The sequence below is a fragment of the Trichoderma asperellum genome, chromosome 3, assembly GCF_020647865.1.
Source record: "Trichoderma asperellum chromosome 3, complete sequence".
In the NCBI taxonomy this organism is placed as follows: Eukaryota; Fungi; Ascomycota; class Sordariomycetes; order Hypocreales; family Hypocreaceae; genus Trichoderma; species Trichoderma asperellum.
Genome location: NC_089417.1, coordinates 1,325,097 through 1,346,430, shown reverse-complemented (window position 1 = coordinate 1,346,430; position 21,334 = coordinate 1,325,097). Strand labels below are relative to the sequence as shown.

Sequence of the window (21,334 nt, the reverse complement as noted above, 5' to 3'; positions counted from 1 at the left end):
GGGATAGCCAAAGCATTCGCTAAATCTAATAGGCAATCATCTACATTCCAAAAACAAGGCCTAGTTTCGAAAACCCCCAAGTTTGCAGTATTCTTTACAAAAGTCCTGTTTTAGCTCAAGGTGACGTAGGGGCGATTCTCCCTTGGCTTACTATGACAGCTTCAAATATGGGTAAGACATAGAGCTACGGCGATAGCCCGAGCGACAAGCCGAGATGATCTACAAATAGACAGCAAGCGACTTTTAGAGCCAAGGTGATGGGTATAACATATAGATGGCATATTTTCAGAATCTAATACTCAAGGAAAATGCCAACTTTTCGCTGTTGCTTGCAATTCATGCTTTACGCAGATCTCAGACTGGAGTATCAATACTGCTCGCGCAGCAGGAAGCTCTATGAGAGTCCATGTAAGTGTAGCAATGGTGAACATGGTGTCGTCTATCAGTGTCACTGCCACAATCATCGACTTTAAGATGCCAAGTCGAGTCGTCGTTCGAATACGTGTAATTGTCTTCGCTTACTGTACCTTCCTCCGCGTCTGAACCAGCCACGGCGAGAGGCGGTATGACTGACTCCACTCATTCAAAGACATGGAAGATGGATCTGCGATCTGAAGTGAGAGGAGGTAATATTAAGTCTGCGCTACTACCTATTAGTGTTTAAATAATTATGCAAGGACAGTTCACTTCTCTTAGCACCTTAGTTTCTATTTCACTTGTAGCAAACAAATAAAAGGTACCGTCAAGCAACTCCCACCTATAGGGCATAGCTTATGGTCCTAAGCAGCAACCTATGGCGGCCATGGATTCCATTCATGATTGAGCGGGCAGACAGCAAATCCTGTTACAGACCTTCAAGACGTTCATACTAGCCAAATTAGAATTATAAGACGAGTCGGGGATAGGCACTCTTGTATCTGCAACCCGCGCTATCGTTGCGGGCTCTAGTGATGTCTACCATGATCAACTCATCTATGCATGATCTTGAAAAGTAGAATGTAGTCATAGTCGTCATTTATCTTGCATCCAGGCGATCCAATTGTCTAAAGACGCTACTAAATAGCTTTGATGTTACAATAGGAGACGATTAATTCTGGAGCTTGTATTGAATATAGATCATTTCGTGTTACCTCTATAGGCCGCAATCTTAACCGTCGCCTTATTATCGCCCAAGCTTAATTAGACAAATTGGCTAGCCAGACAAAACGCAGCACGAAAGAATACGGCACTCCAAGCACCGCTAGCTGATGATGTCAAATAAATCCGGAGACTTTTTTGGTAAAGCAAATGTAGCATAAATAATACAAACTGTTGGAATAAAAAACGGGCCCCGCTCTTACCGAACGACGTTATTATCCTTATATGGGATTTCGATTCCGACACAAACACTACGGCGGGCAGAAAGGCTAATTTCGCTACATCCATTTCATCTTCAACTGTAAACACAGTCGAAGGATTTGCCAAAGAGTTACGTTAATGGCATCTCAACGTCATTTTACATAATTTATCCTTATTTCGGTCACTCCTTAGGCAGCAGTCTTCACGTGCGAGCGCGCCATTTTCGCGACCGGATAGCTATCGGAACTTGATGGTTGCCGTTGGGCGCATCATGATCCCAGACACACAAGCTTTGAACTCTCGGCTTCGGCTTCGGACCCGCAATGCCACCGGGGACCCGTCCGTGAGTCACCAAGAATCTAAGCCGAAGGCTGCTCCTAGTGGAGATAGGAGACATGAATGGCGGAATTAAAAACCGGACCATGATAGCTGAAATCGCGGAGATTTTATGATCGCTAAGCGGACCTTCAGAGGGCCGAAGAGGCAAGAATAGCGCCATATGTAGTATGTGCTCTCATGGCCATATATATATGATGTGACTCTTGCTGAGGGCATGTATATATCAATCCGAAACCAGTAAGAAGAGTATCCAGTAAGAAGAGTATTAATATTCAATATATAGGCTGATTCATATTAAAACCGGTCCAATGTCTTCTGTCAAGCTCAGCTCATTGCCAGCAGCAGAAGCCGAGGAGTGCTAGTTTCTTATTAGTCTGTCGTCCACCAACAATGCGAGCGGTCCGATTCCACGCTTGGCCAGTTTGGAAAGTCTGAGCGAGCTACACAAATGAACTGGAGAAGACCTTTTTGCAAGCTTATATAGATAGCCTTGAATGCCAAGATATAATTACCATCGAAAAGTCGTTTTCACTAATGGCGCTAAATGTCTGGATCCAAGAGTGACAGACAAAAGAACCGGCACCGGCGCAGGATTCTTTTCTTCCCATCGGCATAGTTTCGTCACATTTAACGAAATACGACGAGACGTAATCGGGTAAAGCAACCGGCGGGATTGAAACCGGCCTATGTCTATATATTGCGAGGGAAGCAGCTGGCGTAGGACTGAAATATTCATTTGCTCTTCGCGAGCTCCTCGGAGGTCCGAGGACCGCTGAATGACTAAGAAGTACAATACCTGCTTCTTTGAGAATAGCGCATCGGACCTCGGCTCGGACTTGCTCCGCAAAAGGCGCCTGTGACGCAGCGCTCAGCGCAATTTTTTTTTATCAGATCAGATTGATAAAAATCGCAACGGCAAAACACTTTTGACCCCAGGACCCCTCCTCTCGCCCTGCGCTGAATTCCCCTTACATTAATTTTTTCTGGAGGCGTCGTAACTCCGACACATCTTGGCCATGGCTGATCGCAGCGAGAGCCCGGACTCCGACGGGGGTTCGGTATCAAGACACGGTTCTGACCAACCACCGGCTCGCAAGAGACAACGCGTGCGACTGAGCTGTCTGGAGTGCCGCCGCCGCAAGCTTTCGTGCGATCGTGGCTTTCCCTGCGAGCGCTGCATCAAGAGTGGCACCCCTGATCGCTGCAGCTACGAATCACGCAACGGAGAAGTGGTTAATGCATCGTCCGGCATCCCTCCCTCCTTTGCGCAGCTGGACTCGCGGCGCTTCGGCATTGGTGATGCCGTTTCGGGCTTCTCACCCCGAGACTCTGAGCTTGCCCGCCAGGACCACGACCGCATCCGCAGGCTGGAGCTGGAGATCACGCAGCTTAAGAACCTCCTTACACGACCTGGTGCAGCGTCTCTAGATGGGAGCACCATAGTGGGCACTAACTCACCGTCGACGCAGAAGGATGAGGCACCTAACGATGGCGAGGCTCGACCTCGAGCGGAAGAGCAGGAGATCATCGAGAAGAGTGGCATGGCTGGTGAGAATGGCGAATTGCGTTTCTTCCGAGGCAAGGGGTTCCGAACCCGTTATTTCGGCCCCCATAACGCCAGCATGGCGTTTGTCGAGCTGACGGGGCTGTGTCCCTTTATGCGGGAGACGGCGGATGAGTGGCTTCGTCCAGTGATACTCCATGATCGCAAAGACCGCAAGCGTCGCCAAGAGGAGCGAGATGCCATTTTTGAGCAACAGGACTTGGAGCTAGAAGCTCTTCTCCCCTCGAAGGAAGAGGCGGATGCCCTCATAACAGTCTATCTGGATCAGTTTGAGCAAATCCACCGCATTGTACATGTGCCCACTTTCCGAAAGGAGTATGCCGAGTTTTGGAAACCCGGGACCAAGCAGAGATATTCGGCATTCACCGCATTGGTCTTGTCAATGATGGCTGTAGCTAGCTGTGTGCATACCCATGAAGCTCTCAAATTCATTGGCATGATGTCGAATGCACAACATTTAGCTGAGAAGTGGATCAAAGCGTGTGATAAGTGGTCTGACAAGCAAAGCCAGAAGCACCGACGGCTTATTCATTATCAGATAGCTTGCTTGCTCTATCTTGGCAAGCGTGTCAACACCATCAAGAAGAAGCGATTCTGGACAAGCTCGGGACAGCTGATCCGCGATGGCATTGCCGTTGGTCTGCACCGTGAGCCGAGCCATATGGGCGGCAAGATTACAGTGTATAACCAGGAGATGCGACGGAGGATATGGGCGACGGTTCAGGAGTTTGATATGCAAGCCTCATTTGATCATGGCCTGCCGACTCTGGTGAGCCAGCTCCATTTCGACACTAATCCCCCGCGGAATCTAGACGATGAAGACTTTGATGAGAACACGACGGCATTGCCCCCTTCCAAGCCAGCCAAGGATTATACGTTTTCGTCGTTCCAAAATTTGGCACGACAAAGCTTGCCTCTGCGTCTTGAGCTCAGTCGACTTCTTACCGGGCCTCTGTCTGAGATAGACTACGACCAGGTCATTCGCTATACAAACGACTTGACCCATGAGATCGATGCCCTCCCTTCTTGGGATATGAATCTTGAGAATAACAACGGCACCAAAAAGAACCCGCTCATTGCATATACTCTGCTACACGTCCAGCTGAGGCAGTACATTATCCCTCTACATCAACCCTACCTCAAGCTGCGCAAGCAAAACTCAAAGTACCAGTATTCCGAAATAATCTACTATAACGCCGCGAGAGACATCGTTCTCCTCCACGACAAGTTATACGAGCAGGGTGTCCGAGCGCTCAACTTCTTGCGAGAGGATGCTCTCACCACATGCATCAATCTCTGCAGCGTCACGATGCTGCAGCCCCGGGGCTCGACCAACATGATCATGATCAACTCGCACCACACCGTGAAGCTCATCGAGAAGTGCATTGCCATGAAGGAGGACCGCCTGCTGCGTTGTGGAAATAACGAGCCGTGGGGGTACTCAATCATGTGTGCTGCCTTGGGTCTTCTCGAGGCGCATCTGGGGACGAAGACGACCGAGGTGGCGAAATCCACCTCGGCGGAGAGATTTGTAAATCTCCATTATAAGCTTCTCGCGAATCAGGAGCCTCCTGTACCGTCGTCATCGGCTGCGGTGCCGGGGTCTTCTCTTCATCCTATGATCGGACCACTTGCTGAGCCGGGCATTCGACCTTTGTCTGCTGAGAATCTACCTGACGGACCTAAAGTGAGTGATAGCTAATCCTCGACTTATTTTTTTTTCTTTTCCCTCTTGTGATATCTTACTAACCATTTATTCTTTTAGTCCGTGACACCTTTTACTTTCCAAGCGCCGCTACCACCAGTTTCAGTGGACCAGCCTTGGGCTGTAAACGATCAAACGCAACCCTTTAATCTCGACCCAAGCCTGGAGCTACTGGGTCTTAACTTGAACGAGCTCTGGGGAGAGTCATGGGAGCTGGGGATGTAAATTGGAAAAAAAAAAGGGTGGCTGCTTTCTGCACATGAGTGGGTAGATCCGCTTCACTCCTCTCCTCTTATCTATGCCGACCCAAACGGCTTTGTAATTTGTTGGCGATTGTGTGTTTATACTCGTATGGTTGGCGTTTATGGTGTATATTATAGAGATACCATGTAAGCATTACGATTTTTACGGCGTTTTTGCGCAGTGCTTGCAGCGTATCATGGCGTTGTTAGGAAGTTATGGGAGGTAGCGAGATGGAAAATGTATTGGCTTTTGCTTTGAATTAACTAATTTTCACGGCTCGGGCTCCTTCTAATGTGTTTTTTTAAGTAATACTTGTTGTTTTGTTATATTGCAATGTATACTAAGATTAGAAATATACGTTCATCTGCGGGCAATATGTAGCTTGGACGGCTAAACTCTGAAGGATGAGGCGCTTATACAAAGGTAGGCAGACATACTGAATATATGACTCACGCGCAACACAAGCCACTCACGAGTAAAGCCAACAGCAAGCAAAGCTACTTAATACCGCTTATATTACAATTAATATCAATAGGAAAGAACCATCAGCAACATAGCTCAGCGGAAGAGCGACGGGCTCATAACCCGTAGGACCCTGGATCGAGACCAGGTGTTGCTATGCACCTTGCTTTTTTTTCACCCGGTCGCCAAAAATAGAAGTCCTTTTCATCCTTTCTCTCCTTTTCCTTATAATATAAATATTGCAACTCCTACAAAAAGACAATATGTCGTTCACTTTCACTGTAAGCTGTAAACAGTTGTTGTTGTTGTTGCTGGTACTCTTGCCTGGTCATGCCGGCTGTCAGCTTTATACCATGCAATGTATCATGCATGTAAGCGGCGGCCTTATGGAGTTCAGAAACTTCTAGGTAAAAAGCGTTACATTCTCTTTATAGTTTGCGGTTGCTGTTTTACTTTTAGCTTTGCTTCGCCCAATGGCAATGGATGTAACGATAATTATGAGTTGAATACCAAAGTTGGAAGCTCATCAACACGATGGCTTAGCGCCAGACAGATTCGAAATATTGAAAAAAGATACACCGAAAATGTACATGCCTGGCTCGTATCTGGCATTTGCATGCCAGTGAGGGGTGGAGAGCTTTCTTGGCTTTTGGGGACCTGCAGCAGCGGGGAGCCCGGCGCTGATTGGCGCTGCCTGGACGGGCGCTTCAGAAGGCCCACCCCAGCGGCTTGGGTGCTGGGAAGTCCGCCAGCTGGAACAACCAAAGACTCAACACCATGACGTTGCTGCTTCAATAACGGCTTTGCGGTCTCGCCCTCCAGTTGTCGCCTCCCTCTCAATTCTTCAGCCCCTTCGGATTCCGGCCTGAGCTACGCGCCCCCCTCCACAGGCAAGGCTAGCCACCAAGCAGCGCCGGAGATGTCGGCTCTGCCTTGTCCTGGCCGCTGCCTCGCACTCGCCTCGCGCTGAGAGGGACCAACAATCTCGTCACCATGCCCGACGGCTTCAGCAACATCCGCGTCTTCGTCCACTGGCGCGACCAGACCGTCTTCGCGGGCGAGGCGGTTCAATGCACCGTCACCTTCCGAAACATCGCCCCCGAGGCGAACCAATCGCCGGCACAGGCAAACGGCCAGCAGCAGTCGCCGTCCGAGAGACAGAGGCTCGCCTCGCCGCTGCAACCTCGCGGCAAGGCGGCTGCCGCGTCGGCTCGAGGGCATAGGCGAGCGGCTCTGTCGTTGAGCGTGCCATCGCCCAGCTCGAGGAGTCGGCAGGGCTCGATTCAATGGCCTCAGCCCGTCATTTCCGGCGAGGGCCGGCCTGGTCATGCCCACAAGCGATCCGTGTCTATAGTGTCCATCGGATCAACCACCAGCACCATTGAGGAGCATACACATTCGCCGCGAGTAGACCATTCTCCACGGACGCCACGGCACTCTCATAATCGCGCAAGCAGTCTGCAAATTTCATCGCGGGGACCGCCTACAGTTCCCTCGACCCCCCAATCAGGTATATGAACCCGCTCGTATAACATATGGAAGAGAGAATCAATTGGCTAACTGGCGCTTCAAGGCTCCTTCTCTCAAAGAGGAATATCCTCCCCCCTCTTTAATGCTTCATATCCCCCCGACAGATTTGGCCGACTTCCTACTGGTTCAAAGAGTCCCCAATCGTCAAATGTATCTGTGCAGCGCAGGTCATCCAAGGCCTTGTCGAACCCCATGCCCATGCCTGAATTTCGATTCCCCGCTGCACCCCCACCAGAATCAGAAACGGTCCCGAATCCGCGAAAGGCATCAGGAAATGGTCTTTTAAGTCCAAGAACGGGACCGGTTGACGGCCCTATCCCTGTGCGTCCAAAAGAACAGTCACCCGTGACAGATAAACCTCTCCTTCCCACGGCTCGCATACTCTCCAGCACAAGCATGGGCGGAGGAACACCCCGAAGCAGTGGTGAATTCTACTCTATAAGCAACAATTCATCCGAGACCCTGGCATCAGAATACGTAGGACAGCCTCTGCTCCGAGGTCCTGGGAGACCATCGAATCCACGCCGAGGGTCCTCTTTCTCTATCCCCCAATCGAAGACCGAGTCGTTGATGATGGGTTTTGCTCAAATACAAGGCTCTTTCTCTCTGGACGGTTCTCTAATTAGCCTTGCACCGTTTGAACAAGTCAAGAAAAAGGCTGTTGTTGGCGGTAGAGGTGGCGGAGTGGTCGGACTAGAATCTGGTCGACGGGAGAATGGCCTATTGCGGGGATTTGGCTGGGGCAGCATTAGCAATTCTCTCGGCGACTTCCTTGGAGGCGGAGAGCTAAGCACCATCAAAGAGATGCGTGGTGTCGCAAACTCCAAGGCCGTTCCATTGCTGAGCACTCCGCAGTCGATTCTCTTCGTCGACCTACAATTGGCCCCTGGGGAGAGCCGCTCGTTCGAGTACACATTCAAACTCCCCAGAGGGCTACCTCCTACACATAAAGGAAAAGCTATTAAAATTTCATACAGTCTAGTTATCGGCACTCAAAGACCAGGGGGTGCTAGAGAACAACATGTTCGGACTGTCGAGGTCCCGTTTCGTGTCCTGGGAAGCGTTAATAATTACGGCGAGATTCTTGGACACGACCTCATGAACCCATACATCCTACTACGGGATGAAGCTCTAGTCAAAATGGTTGGGAAGCAGCAGAAAGTTCATAGACCACGAGAACAATCCAGGCCGACTGCCGCCATGAGCGACTTTTTATCATATGTAGACGACCTGCTTGACCGACCAGCAGATAAGGCAGGAGCGACGTTATTGTCCCCGACGGCCACACCAGATCTAAGGCGGATATCAACATCCAGCTTCGATGATGCCACCCCAGCCAAGGAGGCAATCCGCCTTGCCATCATGAAAAGCAATTTGACAAATGGACAACAGAGCGCTAATCGGTTTGAGATTGCGCGAAACGGGCAAAGGGTCGGCGTGGTTATGCTTACCCGGCCTGCTTACCGTTTGGGAGAGGTCGTAACGATGATTATCGATTTTGCGGATGCTGATATACCTTGCTACGCAGTTCATGCAACCTTAGAAACATCAGAAAAGATAGATTCGTCGCTGGCTGTACGATCCGAATCGAGCGTTCACAGGGTTACAAGGAAAGTGCACGTTGCCACTTCAGAATCTACGCTATTCACTCGACGGATTGTATTCACCCCTACGATACCCATCTCTGCTACTCCCGAATTCGTCACCAGCGGGATCAGCTTCGAATGGAAGATCCGGGTGGAGTTTGTTGTGCCATCACAAGGACACGATGCCCTGAGAGGACAGCAAACGCCATTTCCTTTACTCGAGCAGATTTCGAGAGACGACAAGGGAGGCCTGGTTCTCGTGGCCGTTGAGAACCTGGCGTGCGAGAGCTTTGACGTGCCGGTGCCTCTACGAGTGTACGGGGCTGTTGGGACTGGACTGGAGCGCCTGGAACGAGATGAGGCGTCTGAGGAAGGGCTTGTGGTGTGAAAGAGGGGGGAGATTGTGTGGTAAATAGTAGTTGATGAGTCTGTTTTTGAACGTGGGCCTCTTGAAATGTAAAATATTGATATGATTGGAATACACCGAGACTTGTGTGCCGTATGAGCTGCTTGATTGTGAAATACTGGACCTTGTGATATACCCGCTGGCAGAAACTAGAGTTCAAATTCCAATGCAATACTTTCTTTTAAGCAGGGCTAGGAGTCTGCCGTCTATCAGCAGGTAAATTACTACTACTTGTACAGCAGCATGGCCGGGCTTAGGAACCCCAGGCTTGGGGTTTTCTTTTTGACGTCAGTCAACCTTGAGAGAAAAAAATATACTGCAGAAATCAATTAGCCCAAGCGGGGAATAGCATGTTATCTCGAATAGATGTACGCAGCATAGAGATCTGTGGTGCATATACCCACGTGCGCTCCCAGACAAGAAAGAAATTAATATTCGTATAGTCGAGAGGCGTGATGAGATTTGGTGGGTATGGGCGATCTAAGAATACATGTACCTAATAAAGGGGGACAGGGGGACAAGTATTTCGTACCTGCGTATCCCTGTACTGGCTTTAACACTGGAAAGCTGCAACATAATAAACGTGTAATCTGATAAGTATTATATGAAGACACATGTACAGCGTAAGTATTTGTGCCGCAAAGACGAGGTGAAAGACCAATGCCAACCGCTGGTTCTGATACGAGTGGGCTATGGGATCTTGTGGCTGTGAGATTGGCTGCGCAGATATAGATATCGACAGATACGAACAATCTCTCTCGTTAAACATACTCGGTAGCATTCTGCAGCATACTGCAGATATAGAAAGCACCCGCACTACTAGCGGAAGCAAGGATTTGTCGTCATTTTACCGCTCTGCCTCCTCTCCTGGGGACCCAGGCCTGTTTCTCATCTGGTCTCTGTTCTTGATCCGGCAAACCCCTGGCCCTGTCTGAGATCCATTGCGGCTGCATGTAATTGTAAATGGATAGCTGGGGGAGGCAGCACAAACGACATTGGCTGTGGACAAGAGTGGGAACTGGACGAGGTGATGATGGCATCCAGCGAGATTAGCCCATCATGTACGTACAATATGTAGCCGTGTGACGGTAGTTGATGTCTCAAGTGATGTTGCCATCACAGCCTCTGCTATGCACATGTAATTGCAATCACACTGGTCCAAGGCTAGATCCGTAATAGTCGGTAGTGCCACCGTCTCTTTTGATTGCACTTATACACCATCCGGAGCTAGCCCATTGCCTTCATTTAACATTCCATCGCCATGCCTTTGGCATCGACATTGCCATCTTCCTGCTCACCACTGGCCCTTGCCCAAAGAGGGAACAAAACAAAGCCTAGCGGCTCGCCCATCTCCTTTTTCGGTGTCCCAGCAACAGGGGTGTGGCCTGGCCCTCGTTGGTCGCCATTTTGATGTCTCTGGCGACGGCCTGCAATAGGGCAGCCTCTTGGCCAGCAGCTCCACCCTGCGGCCCTTGGCGAATTTGCTCCAGCGCTTCCAGCGCTCCAGCAACCAACTGGCAGCTCTGCTCTCCTGACCTGGAGCCTTTAAGCACCCCCCTTGCAGGTTATAAGCGGAACCCCACAGCGCCCCGGGAACCACAGCCGCTAATGGACAGCTTCATGGCACTTGGCAGCGTTGATTTGTAGCGCTGGAGCCGCTGTGGTGGTGCGCTGGCTGGTAGCCCGTCCGGCCAAGCTGCATCATTCCAATTTTTTTTTGGTCTTTTTCAGTTTGTGGTTGCAGCGCCTGCAAGAGACGTTCTTGCTTGGAGACTGCCGCAACAAAGCACGAGGGAAAAAAAACGAGCCCAGATCAATCCACAGTACGGAGAGGCTGGCTTGACGTGCGGCTTTGATTCGCACTTGTGCAACTCGCGTTGGAACAACACCAACAGCACAGCCGCCAGAGTCATACGATCGTCCGTTTCTTGCGATGCTTCACTAATTCTTTCTTCATTCGTCTTTTTCTCTTCATCGTCGCTGTGAGTGCGAACCCTAGCCGCTGCACGTTGCCCCGCCTGATCCATCATGCATTGACACCAATGGATAGCTTTTTCACCATCTTGTTCAAACCGCTATCACTGGCCCCAGAGCTTGAACAGCAACACACAGCTAACCGCACGTCATTCCTTTTTTGTCCTACCCGACCTGCCAGCTCTCTTTGCCCAACGGCACCGAGGCATCGTCGGCCTGATTAGACTTTTCACTTGCTGTTTCTCTTTTGTTTTTTTTTGTCCTTTTTTTTTTTTGTCTCTTACTCTCTGCTCTTCCTGCTGCCGCTGCCCTTTGAGTCGTCGTTACTTTTACTCAATGATATCTTGACAATCTCTCCTGCACCTCCACCTCCCATCTTGAAAACGTTTTCTCATCCCACTGCAAACCATCCGTGCTGCTCGAGTCCATGGCGGCGAGATGACGGCGACTCCCTCCAGCAACCGGCTGAAGCTTACTCCCTCCAATTCACCTTTTCTCACCTCCCGGCGTGCGAGATCCCCGCTGCGTGGCCGACCCGTTTTCGAATCCCGCCTTTCGCTCAAGAGAGTCGTTGGGACAACATGCCGTTCGCCAACCGCCTTTGATACCGTCAACGACTGTTTCGCCTACACCGCTGGCGGTGCCGTCGTCGTAGTGACTGTCGACGGCGATCAGTACACTCAACGATTTTACCGAGCACGGCCGAGCGTGGTTTCCCTCTACTCCGCCTCCCAGCATGCGCCTTCTACACCGACGACATCGACGGCCCCGAAAGCCAACGATAGCCGCAATCGAGCTGCCGGCCACCGGGATTCTCACAGCGGTTCAGATTGGTCCGATGGGCCCGGCCCCAGGACATGGACCAGTCGCGAGCGCATCAAGGCGGCCACCTGCCTGGGTCTAAGTCCAGATGGCAAGTACCTGGCCGTCGGCGAGACTGGATATGCGCCTCGAGTTTTGATTTTCAACCTTCAAGAGACATCGTCCGATGTTCCCTTGGTCTCAATTAATGAGCATACCTTTGGCGTCAATGCCGTTGCGTGGTCTCCAGATTCCAAATATCTTGCTTCACTCGGTGCTGCCAACGATGGCTATTTGTATGTCTGGAAAGTCGACTCCCGCACCGGCCATACAAAACTCTTTCAGCAAAACAGGTGCACATCATATGTCAAGGATATGGTATGGCTGGGAAATTCTCTCATTACCCTTGGTGTTCGTCATATCAAAATGTGGAAAATTGATGAGAACGCTGGGGTTTCTCCTACCAAGCCCAAATTTGGACTTGATCACCCTCCCTTGTCGCCAAATTCTCAAAAAACTTTGCCTGGCCGAAATATTATTCTGGGAGGGCTTTTGGAGGCAACATTTAACTGCGCTGCTGTCGACGGTGGTAGACTAATCATCTGCACAGAGGCAGGGGAGGTCTGCATTTTAGAGGGCGACGATAAGCAGACAAAAATCATCTGCGTTTTAAGCCTGGATTTCTTTATATCGACGATTGAAATTCGAGGCGACGTTGCGTATGTTGGGGGCAAAGATGGCAACTTTGCCAAAATTGATGTCATTGGGTTGATGGACGGAAGCAAGGACTGCCTTATTGGCACCTCTCAAAACCCGACAGGATTAGCTGCTTTGGGCTTTACTGCTAATAATTCAGTCACCGTTGATGCCAAAGGGTCGATTGACATCTGGGACTTGGATTACATACCCGGTCAATCGGAAAACCCATCATACCATATCCATATTCCTGGCCAAGGAGAGCCTGTCGCTGGTATCTACCCCATGCATAGGCCAAACGAAATGCAAGCAGCTTTCTTGACGTGGTCGAACTCAGGGGTGGTAACCTTCTGGGACTTGGACGGCCAGATGAAAAAGTCGATTAGTATTCCGCTGGAATTCATGAGCGTGCCAGACGCTACCGTGGAATCATCAAATCAGTTGACTTGTGTCAAAATCTCAAAAAGCGGACGTCTCTTGGTTACAGCTGATCGTTTGGGAGTATTAAGAGTCACAGATACTTCCAAGCAAGAATGCATACTTGATACTAAAGCTCACTCAGCTGATTGTACATCTATCAGCCTGTATGAAGAGGAGGAGAAATTTCTAATGGCTTGTTGCGGTAGGGACCGCACAGCACAGCTATTCCACCGCACGTCTAGTGGAAATATTGAGCACTTTCAAACCATTGAATTTGCTGCTCGGGTCGTTCAGGTGCTTATCCTATCGCTTGACAAGGTAGTCACTTGTGCATGGGATCGAACCATGCAGATTCACGATTTGGTCACCAAGGAGGGCAATCCAGATGCAATCGCCGCCATTTCTGCGAGAGTTGTTACTTTAAAGGCATCGCCAACTTCCATGACTGCAAGCTTGGACAGTAGGACAATGTTTGTTTCCATGCTGGACCGGTCGATCTGTCAGTATGATCTCAGAACGGGCCGGCCAATAAACTGCTTCAAATGTATGGATGAGACTGGGATAGAGTCAGCAGTTCTCGAATCCCTTTCTATTGAACAAGGCTCTCCCAGGGATTCCGACTTTTTGCTGGGTGCGTCCAACACTGATAAATCCATACGTCTTTATGATTCTATTTCTGGGGCTTTTTTAGATCGAGAATGGGGCCATACAGAGGCCATCAATGGAGTCTCTTTGGTTGAAGACAACGATGAGGGCAGAAAGGTTGTGAGCGTTGCGGCTGATGGAACAATCATGATCTGGTCTCTTGATGTGCACGAGCGACTGAGCAGAGAACCGTCGCCTGCGAGAGATGCCACTTCTAGCAGGCCAACCCTGCGAAAAGTCTTATCAAAAGCTGAATTAGCGGAATTCCAACGCCCGCGCGAAGTCTCAGGAGGACGACGTTCAATAACACCACCACCTCCATCGCAGTCCCGGACTTTGCGTAAGCGCACGTCTCGGCTCAACCTGTCTACTGCTACCAGCGCTAAGACGCCTTCTGGGACACAGCCAGCCAGCCCTGGTAGTGCCAGGATTATGGACGACACTCCATCACGTCGAAAAGGCATGGGAACTGATGCTAGCAGCCCCCCGCTTAGCCCAAGGTCCCGGCTTTCTCGTAGGCCTTCGCTGCCAGTCTTGAATGACCGCATGGCACGCAAGAAGAATTCCACGCCCAACTTACGTGGGAGCAGCTCGCTAAATGCAGCGACAGAACAAGCTTGTCGCACTCTTAGGGCATACAGGAAGAAGCTATCGTCTGCAGAACCTATAAACCCCGAGGCTCTGAGCGAACTAGATCAAGAGCTGCGATTCACTGCAGCTGCACTGGGCGATCGGGCAATCAGAAGCAGAGCAATGAACGAGACTGTTCTAAGCGGGCTCTTAGACCAGTATTCCGAAAGACTAGTCACCCTGTTGGACGAAAAGCTACGCCTCTCTAATAGCCAACCCATTGAACGGGACGTAGAGGTGTCGAGCGAAGACCGTCGTGGCAGCACAGACGAAACATCAAGCACTACATCGTCATGATGATACTCGATTTAATATTTTATTTCATTGTGTTAGAAAAGAAACCATTATACCACTTATTTTGCGGGACATGGTCAATCACTACATGGACGGAGCAAGTCCACAAATGGCGTTTAGGATTTCATTTATTACCGCGGGAAGCTCAAGATAAAAGGGCTGGAAGGAAGAGGTGAACTGTGCCTCAGATATGGGGCTCTGCTTTTATAGCGCTGATAATGATACCACGGGGAGAGGAAATTGGAGTTTTTTGGTTGGTAAAGCAGATGCATTTTAGTGTCTTATACAGGCAGGTTCGCTATGGCGGTGGTGGCATGAAATTGCCTTTTTTTGTTCTTTTTGTTGTAAACTTTTCAGAGAGATGCGTGTGTGTAACAAGGGACTTAATTGAAGTAGTTCAGCATGCGCGTGCTTGTTGGCATGACTATTACCGAGATAAATAAAAAAAATCAACGCAAAAGAAGAAAACCGTTCTCATGGCTTATGATATTCATGCTGCTATTGCGGCTGATGCCATCGTGACATGCCCGTCAAGCTATCACGTGATGTGGCTGAAGTCGAAGTTTCGCCCTCAGCGCTTCTCGGCTTATTGAATCTTGTTTCCTTTCCATCTCCAAAAATTCTCCAACACAGCTTCCGCTCGCAGCCTCGCCGACGAAACTCTGGCCGTCACGTGATATCGGAACAACTCGGTCGCGAACAGGGAAAAAAAAACAAATCGCGGTCGTGTGAGAGAAGGCAGATCGTAGCGCAATTGAAAAAAAGAAGCGGGCCGTGTCGAGGAGCTACTCTGGTCAGATGAGAAAAGACGTTGAAGCCACTGCCTGAAAGGACCGATATCTGGATCCAAGGCTGCCTGTACGTTGGGTCTTCGGATCATTTTATCCTTCTTTGCCTGTTCCCTTGTAATGACGTAGATGAATATGTGTCCTAACTGCTTCTATCTTCATCGGTGATTAGATCGTGGCGCCCATTTATCCTGTTGCGAAGGAGCGTGAGGGCCTCCTCGATAGCAGGCGAGGCGGACCTTGGGGCATGAATCATCAACCGGCCGCCTACACGCCTCTCGAGTCGCTGTTCCTGTTCCAGTCGCTGCTATCCCACGGGGTCGACGGCGGGGCGTTTGCGCGCATCTCCGAGCTTCTGAAGGGAAATGCTCTCATCAAGAGCGGCGACACATACGATGCTGCGCGTCTGAGCCCGGAGTCTCTGCAGCAGCTCTTCCTGCGGCTGTTGCGAGATGAGATCAAAGGCGAGGCGGAGGGTGCCGATGGGGAGGGGGCAGCAGGAGGTGCTGGTGGTGGTAGTGGTAGCGATGGTTCACGCAAGAGGAAACTGTCAAGCCCACCGTTGCCGACACTAAAGGAGGTGTACGAAAATGTCGATAAAATTCCGATCCTCGTAGATCGATTGTACGCACGCTATCGAGACCATACGGTGGGGCTGATTCGCGAGGATGAACGCAAGTTTGCGATGCTACAGAGGGAGATTCAGCTGTTGGAACGAAGCGAAAAGGAACGGCTTGCTAAATTGGCGGCCAGCCAGAATGTGACGCCGACATTGGCTCCGCGAGATCCAAGGACGGCGACATCGACGACAACGACACCTGCGGCAGCGGCAGCGCAACCACAGGTACCGCCCTCAAATGGAGCGACTCCTTCTCCAGGACAAACGCCAGCAGCGCCAGCGGGCATTAGAAAGGGACCAGCTCCGAACACACATGTCCCACCACCAAAGCCTCCCATCTCTGGTATTGCAGCACCAAAAGTGGCGCCACCCAGTCAGTTGGTGCCTGGAACGCCGCCCCCTCGAACGTCCGCCTTACCAAAACCGCCAAATGGAGCTTCTTCTGTGCTTCAAGCACCTCCTGGGGCTCTTACGCAGTCAACCGCGCAAGTACTACAACCACCATCTGCACAGCAGCCGCCAAAGCAAATCATTTCTCCTCGTCCAGAGACTGCTATTCCACAGCCGCCGCAGCCACAGGCCGCTCCAGGGCCAGCAGCCCCTGGTTCGCTCAAGTGGGAGAAGCCTTATCAGCCTCCACAGACAGCACAGGCTCCTTCAAGTGAGCAATTCTCACCACCAGTTCCCCCTTCGACAAACAATGTTGCTCTTCAAAAGCCTCCTCGGCCACAACCACCACAGCAACAGCAAACATCACCTACACCACCACCGCAGCAGCAGCAGCAGCAGCAGTGGCAACGACAGCCAGTACCTCATCCACAACATCCAACTCCACAACAACAACAACAACAACAACAGTCACATACCCAATATCCTCCACAACAACCACAACCTCCACACGGACAAATTGCACCCTCACCGCAACAGCAACAGGGTCGACCAACCCCAGCAAAGCCTGTTCTCGTCCACCCTCAGTCTGTAGGACAGCTGGTTGCTCCTCTACAGCCTGGACCTCCTCGTCCGGTTGGGCCAGGCGCAGTACCGCAAGTTCGCCCGCCATCAACAACGCCCTCAGCTACCCCAGGGCGCCCCATTCAACCTCAGCAACAGCCCCAGGCCCATCCTCAGCAGCAACAGTCACAACAGGGTCAACAAACCACTCCTCAGCATCAGCATATTCAGAGAACATTACCCGCCCAAACATCTTTGCTGGCTCAGAAATTTCAGTCCAGGGGCCAGAATCAGCGTCCAATTGCTTCCGCAACTACACCCAAAGGAACACCTTCGGTTTCCGCTGGTGGATCTCCCATCCCCAACAAGGCAGTTCCTGGAGCAACTGCGACGCCGCGATGGCAGCCCGGCGCTTCTTCAGCGCAACACGGGGCTCGAGCCGCGACTTCTGCTTCTCCTGCGCCTAAAGATAAGACATTTAACTCGACGAATGCCGCCCAAGTGCCGCGCCCAATTCCAGAACATGTGATTCGGCAAGTTGCTGCTACGCCGCCTGTGAGGCGCCCTAGTCCAGCGTCTTCTATGCCACGGACTCCAGCACCGTCCAGTCCTGTGTCCCTTAAACGAGGTTTCGGAACGAAGTGGGCATCTCAGTCGACGCCGTCTACACCCGGTCCGATAACATCGGAGCCAGAGAGCCCGGCGTATGAGCCCGTTAGCCCTCCTATTCCACGACCTGTAGTCGGGAAGGACTCAGCCAAGGCAGTTCCAAAATTGGCTGTGTCGAAATTGAGTCCGAAAATCGAAGCAACCCCCCCTGCGAAGGCGCCCCGCGGGCGACCTCCTCGATCGATGCAGAAAGGCCGCGGTGCGAGCGCAACTCCCTCTGCTACGGGCACGAGGAGAAGCCAGTCCGTGGTATCTCAAACAGATGAGCTCTCCCTAGACCATTCCGTGACTAAAGTGAAGAAGGAAGCGGCTGCCACGCCACGTCTTCGTGAAGAGACCGGCGATACCACTGCCGATGAAAGCATGCCAGGACGTGGCCTCCTAGCCACACCAAATAGTATGGCCCGTGCATCCAAGCGGAAGCGGCAAGATACCCCTACTGACCTTCAAGGCCCTCCAACGCACGTTCTATGGACCAGAGGATTCACCAAGGTATCCTCGTCCGCCCTTGATCAGATATCAAGCCATCGCGATGCAAACATGTTTGCTACCGCTCTGCGAGAGAAAGACGCGCCGAATTACAGGCAGATCGTTCTGCAACCACAAGACATTACGTCCATTCGTTCTGCGATAAAGGCAGGTAACAAGGCAGCATTGCAAGCGGCGGCTAATCTGCCCGGCGGTGATCCTGGTACGGCAAGTGTCTGGCTCCCCATCTCTGACGACCTCGTTCCTCCCAGAGGAATTATCAATAGCGCTCATCTTGAGCGCGAGCTGGTGCACATGTTCTGTAATGCGATCATGTACAACCCTGATCCGGATCGCGGTCCCGGGCCAGCATTCATGAGAAGGTCTCAGAACGACGAGGAAGAAATTGTTGGGTACCGGCTCGACGAGAATGGGGTTGTTAAAAACACGCAAAGCATGTTCCTAGAAGTCGAGAAGCTACTCGGAGACCTGCGAGCGGCAGAGAAAGATCGAGGCATTCCGCCGATATCTACGACTAGGCAAGGCAGCGTGGCCACCCCGGCGGAAGACACTGCCGAGGAGGAGGATGAACTTGCTGGCGATGGGGACTCGGCTTCGGCGTCGGGGACGGCCAAGCGACGGCGCATCAGTACCAGGAGTTAGAAACAGCCTATGCTTATGAAAATGCGCGGCGAGATTACTCCTCGTGGTAGAGGATCTCGAGCTCGAAGGCGATCTCGAACTTCGAGATTCTCGAAATAGGCTTAAGAGAGAAGGGAGTTTGGCGGTCAGCGACGAATTTTATAGTTTGTTGCTTTTTTTTATTCCTGGGATGCTTGTTGAGTTGTGTATAGCGCTGCTTTTTTTGTTAGAATTAACACCTTTGTCAGAATAAATTACCACCCAACTTAATTGGCCTTACTTTGAAATACCATTGCAGCGGGTTAACCGTTGATCAAAGCTTACATTTCGACTTGATGATTATGCCTTGAGTGTTGCGTAGACTCAGACATTGTAATTCAGATTGCAAGTGGTACATCATATAATCTTGTACATTATTCAATTGTTTGGCTGGTAATTAAAACGCTACACTAACATGGGGAGATTTGCTACAATTATTCTCAGTGAGCCCCGACTTTCCCAATACATTTAATTTGAAATTCCTTCCGACTTGCCATCATTAATCCGCCACCTGTACCCCCAAGTCTATATATTATAGGTGCCCTTTTCATCATCATCATCATCGATCCAACTTCGGAACCCTAATCGACGAAGTTGAACGCTGATTTGGCGCAACCTTCATCGAATCTTGCGCCGTGTCCTTTGCGGGAGATTTCCTTGGCCAGTCTCTGCAAATGTCGATATTCTCCCTAGGGAACCACCACTCGAGGAACAAGAAGAACAAGTAGTCCACGACGACGCACAGGCAGAAGAGCTTCCCGGCCCAGATGCCGCAGCCGTAGTACCGCTTCAGCCGATCAATCAGCGCAAAGTCGCGGATGCGACTCCCGTTGTAGCCAGTGGTGTCGAAGCCGTAAAACTCTTCCTCGCTAATGGTGCCGCAGATGCCGTCGTAGACGCGCTCCGTGCGCATAGCGACGTTGGACCACGAGTACATCTTTTTTACCTCGTCGTGGAACTTCTCGGTGCGGATCTTGCCAGCCCGCATGGCAGTGATGGCTTTGCCCGTGGCGGCGACGATGTCGTCCTCTTCGGGCTTTGCAAAGGTAGTCATGTGCGAGGGGAGGACCTCGGGGATGCCGCCGACTTGGGTGCACACGACGTAGAGGCCGCACGAGGCCGCTTCGACAATGACAGTGCCAAAGGCCTCTGTTAGGGAAGGATGGAGGTAGATGTGGCCACGGGTCATGACGTCGCGGACGTCCTCATGGCGGATGGGGCCAAGCATCTCGACGCGATCCTGCAGCACGTTGGTCTCAATCATCTGCTCTAGGTCAATAGCCTTGGGGCCCGAGCCGGCGATGATGAACCGGGTGTTGGGGTGGTTCTCCAGGATGCGAGGGATGGCGGCGGTGAGGAGATCGGTGCCTTTGTTGTAGAAGAGGCGGGATATGACGACAATGGTAATGACGTCGTGGGGGCCGAGGGGACGAGGAGATGGCTCGGCCCTGAAGCCTTCTCCCTTCTCGGATAGTGTTGGATAATCGCGAGGCCGAAAGTTTTCACCCACGACGGCGTTGGGTATTACTGATACCATGAGGGGATCTAGCGAGGCACGCAGTACAGTGTTTTCCTTGCTAAGAGATGGGTTAGAAAAGAGTTTATACTCATATTGAAAACGTGACTATGAATCATGACGCATCAGCAGCATCTCACTCACCAAGTATGGCTCACACATATGCTGTGATCTACATCGCTCAAAATGAACTTGAGCAGTTTATTCGTCAAGATGCTGGCGGCATCCGCGAATCCAAAAAGCGAATGATCGGTAAACACGGTTCTCAGCCCCATCGTCCTCGCATGCAGGATGGCTTCGTGGCAGAGAGAGCTGAGACTTCCATGGCCATGGACGATTTCAATCTGCTCGCGGATGCAGATGTTGCGCAATATGGGGAAGAAGGAGAAGACGGTGGGGAAGGTGGCCGCCCGGTAGATGACGAGAAAGGGCACGTGGTAGACCTTGAGGCCGTTGTTGAGGTAGCGAACGCCCTTGCGGTCGTCGTAGGAGTGTGTGATGATGATGACTTTGTGGCCTCTGTCGATGAGCTTGCTTGAGAGTTGGTAGATGTGAGATTCGACGCCGCCGGGCTGGGGGAAGAAGAAGTCGCTGACCATGGCGATGTTGTATGTTTTGCGCCCCATTGTGTCGTGTTGGTGGTGAAGATTTGAAACCTGAGTCTTGTGGCTTGATGTCTGGGTCATGGATCTTCGCGATGATGATGATATTGAGACTGATGCTGGGACTGAAGATGAGTTGAATGGGCCAGCCTCTTCTTCATGGCCATCTCATTTCGTCTATTACAAAAGCTCTGGTTCCGTTTCCTGTTTGCTTCACCTCATCTCATCTGGTGTCATCTCTCCACACCCAATTATCCCAGAGCTTCTGATGCTCGTTCAAGATCTGTAGAAGCGCGACACTGGTTGGTTCGAGGTTAGAGGCCCCTTGTGAGGCGCAAATGGCAGTGGCTTCTTGTGATAGGCTCACTCCCCCAAATTGGCTATGTCTCCAGTGGATGACGCTAGGC

General features: G+C 51.3%; 5 protein-coding genes across 5 annotated transcripts; 4 read left to right on the top strand and 1 right to left on the bottom strand.

Moving 5' to 3' along the window:
- Window positions 1–2,391: 2,391 nt before the first annotated feature.
- On the top strand, window positions 2,392–5,788 carry TrAFT101_005040 (uncharacterized protein). The gene is made up of 2 exons (XM_024900316.2): window positions 2,392–4,928; window positions 5,007–5,788. Exons 1-2 carry the CDS (start codon window positions 2,694–2,696, stop codon window positions 5,169–5,171), a joined length of 2,400 nt encoding a protein of 799 aa, XP_024759601.1. The 5' UTR covers window positions 2,392–2,693; the 3' UTR covers window positions 5,172–5,788.
- A 648-nt stretch (window positions 5,789–6,436) lies between these two features.
- TrAFT101_005038 (uncharacterized protein) lies at window positions 6,437–9,346 on the top strand. Its single transcript, XM_024910988.2, has 2 exons — window positions 6,437–7,161; window positions 7,225–9,346. The coding sequence occupies exons 1-2, from the start codon at window positions 6,645–6,647 to the stop codon at window positions 9,153–9,155; spliced, it is 2,448 nt and encodes an 815-aa protein (XP_024759602.2). The 5' UTR covers window positions 6,437–6,644; the 3' UTR covers window positions 9,156–9,346.
- A 1,672-nt stretch (window positions 9,347–11,018) lies between these two features.
- Window positions 11,019–15,091, top strand: TrAFT101_005037 (uncharacterized protein). Its single transcript, XM_024900398.2, has one exon. It carries the CDS (start codon window positions 11,586–11,588, stop codon window positions 14,634–14,636), a length of 3,051 nt encoding a protein of 1,016 aa, XP_024759603.1. The 5' UTR covers window positions 11,019–11,585; the 3' UTR covers window positions 14,637–15,091.
- A 163-nt stretch (window positions 15,092–15,254) lies between these two features.
- Window positions 15,255–19,057, top strand: TrAFT101_005036 (uncharacterized protein). Its single transcript, XM_066127362.1, has 2 exons — window positions 15,255–15,491; window positions 15,594–19,057. Exon 2 carries the CDS (start codon window positions 15,669–15,671, stop codon window positions 18,789–18,791), a length of 3,123 nt encoding a protein of 1,040 aa, XP_065983473.1. The 5' UTR covers window positions 15,255–15,491; window positions 15,594–15,668; the 3' UTR covers window positions 18,792–19,057.
- Window positions 19,058–19,368: 311 nt separating this feature from the next.
- GPI3 (Phosphatidylinositol N-acetylglucosaminyltransferase gpi3 subunit) lies at window positions 19,369–20,951 on the bottom strand (the record flags this gene model as incomplete). Its single annotated transcript, XM_024906761.1, has 2 exons — window positions 19,369–20,386; window positions 20,470–20,951. The coding sequence occupies 2 exons, from the start codon at window positions 20,949–20,951 to the stop codon at window positions 19,369–19,371; spliced, it is 1,500 nt and encodes a 499-aa protein (XP_024759605.1).
- Between the last annotated feature and the right edge of the window lie 383 nt (window positions 20,952–21,334).

What these genes read in the sequence shown, in the direction of transcription:
- TrAFT101_005040 (XM_024900316.2), top strand. Translation starts at nt 2,694, where the DNA reads ATGGCTGATCGCAGCGAGAGCCCGGACTCCGACGGGGGTTCGGTATCA. An exon ending in ATCTACCTGACGGACCTAAA is followed by an intron (nt 4,929 to 5,006) that starts GTGAGTGATAGC and finishes TTATTCTTTTAG; the next exon opens with TCCGTGACACCTTTTACTTT.
- TrAFT101_005038 (XM_024910988.2), top strand. Translation starts at nt 6,645, where the DNA reads ATGCCCGACGGCTTCAGCAACATCCGCGTCTTCGTCCACTGGCGCGAC. An exon ending in TCCCTCGACCCCCCAATCAG is followed by an intron (nt 7,162 to 7,224) that starts GTATATGAACCC and finishes TGGCGCTTCAAG; the next exon opens with GCTCCTTCTCTCAAAGAGGA.
- TrAFT101_005037 (XM_024900398.2), top strand. Translation starts at nt 11,586, where the DNA reads ATGACGGCGACTCCCTCCAGCAACCGGCTGAAGCTTACTCCCTCCAAT.
- TrAFT101_005036 (XM_066127362.1), top strand. Translation starts at nt 15,669, where the DNA reads ATGAATCATCAACCGGCCGCCTACACGCCTCTCGAGTCGCTGTTCCTG.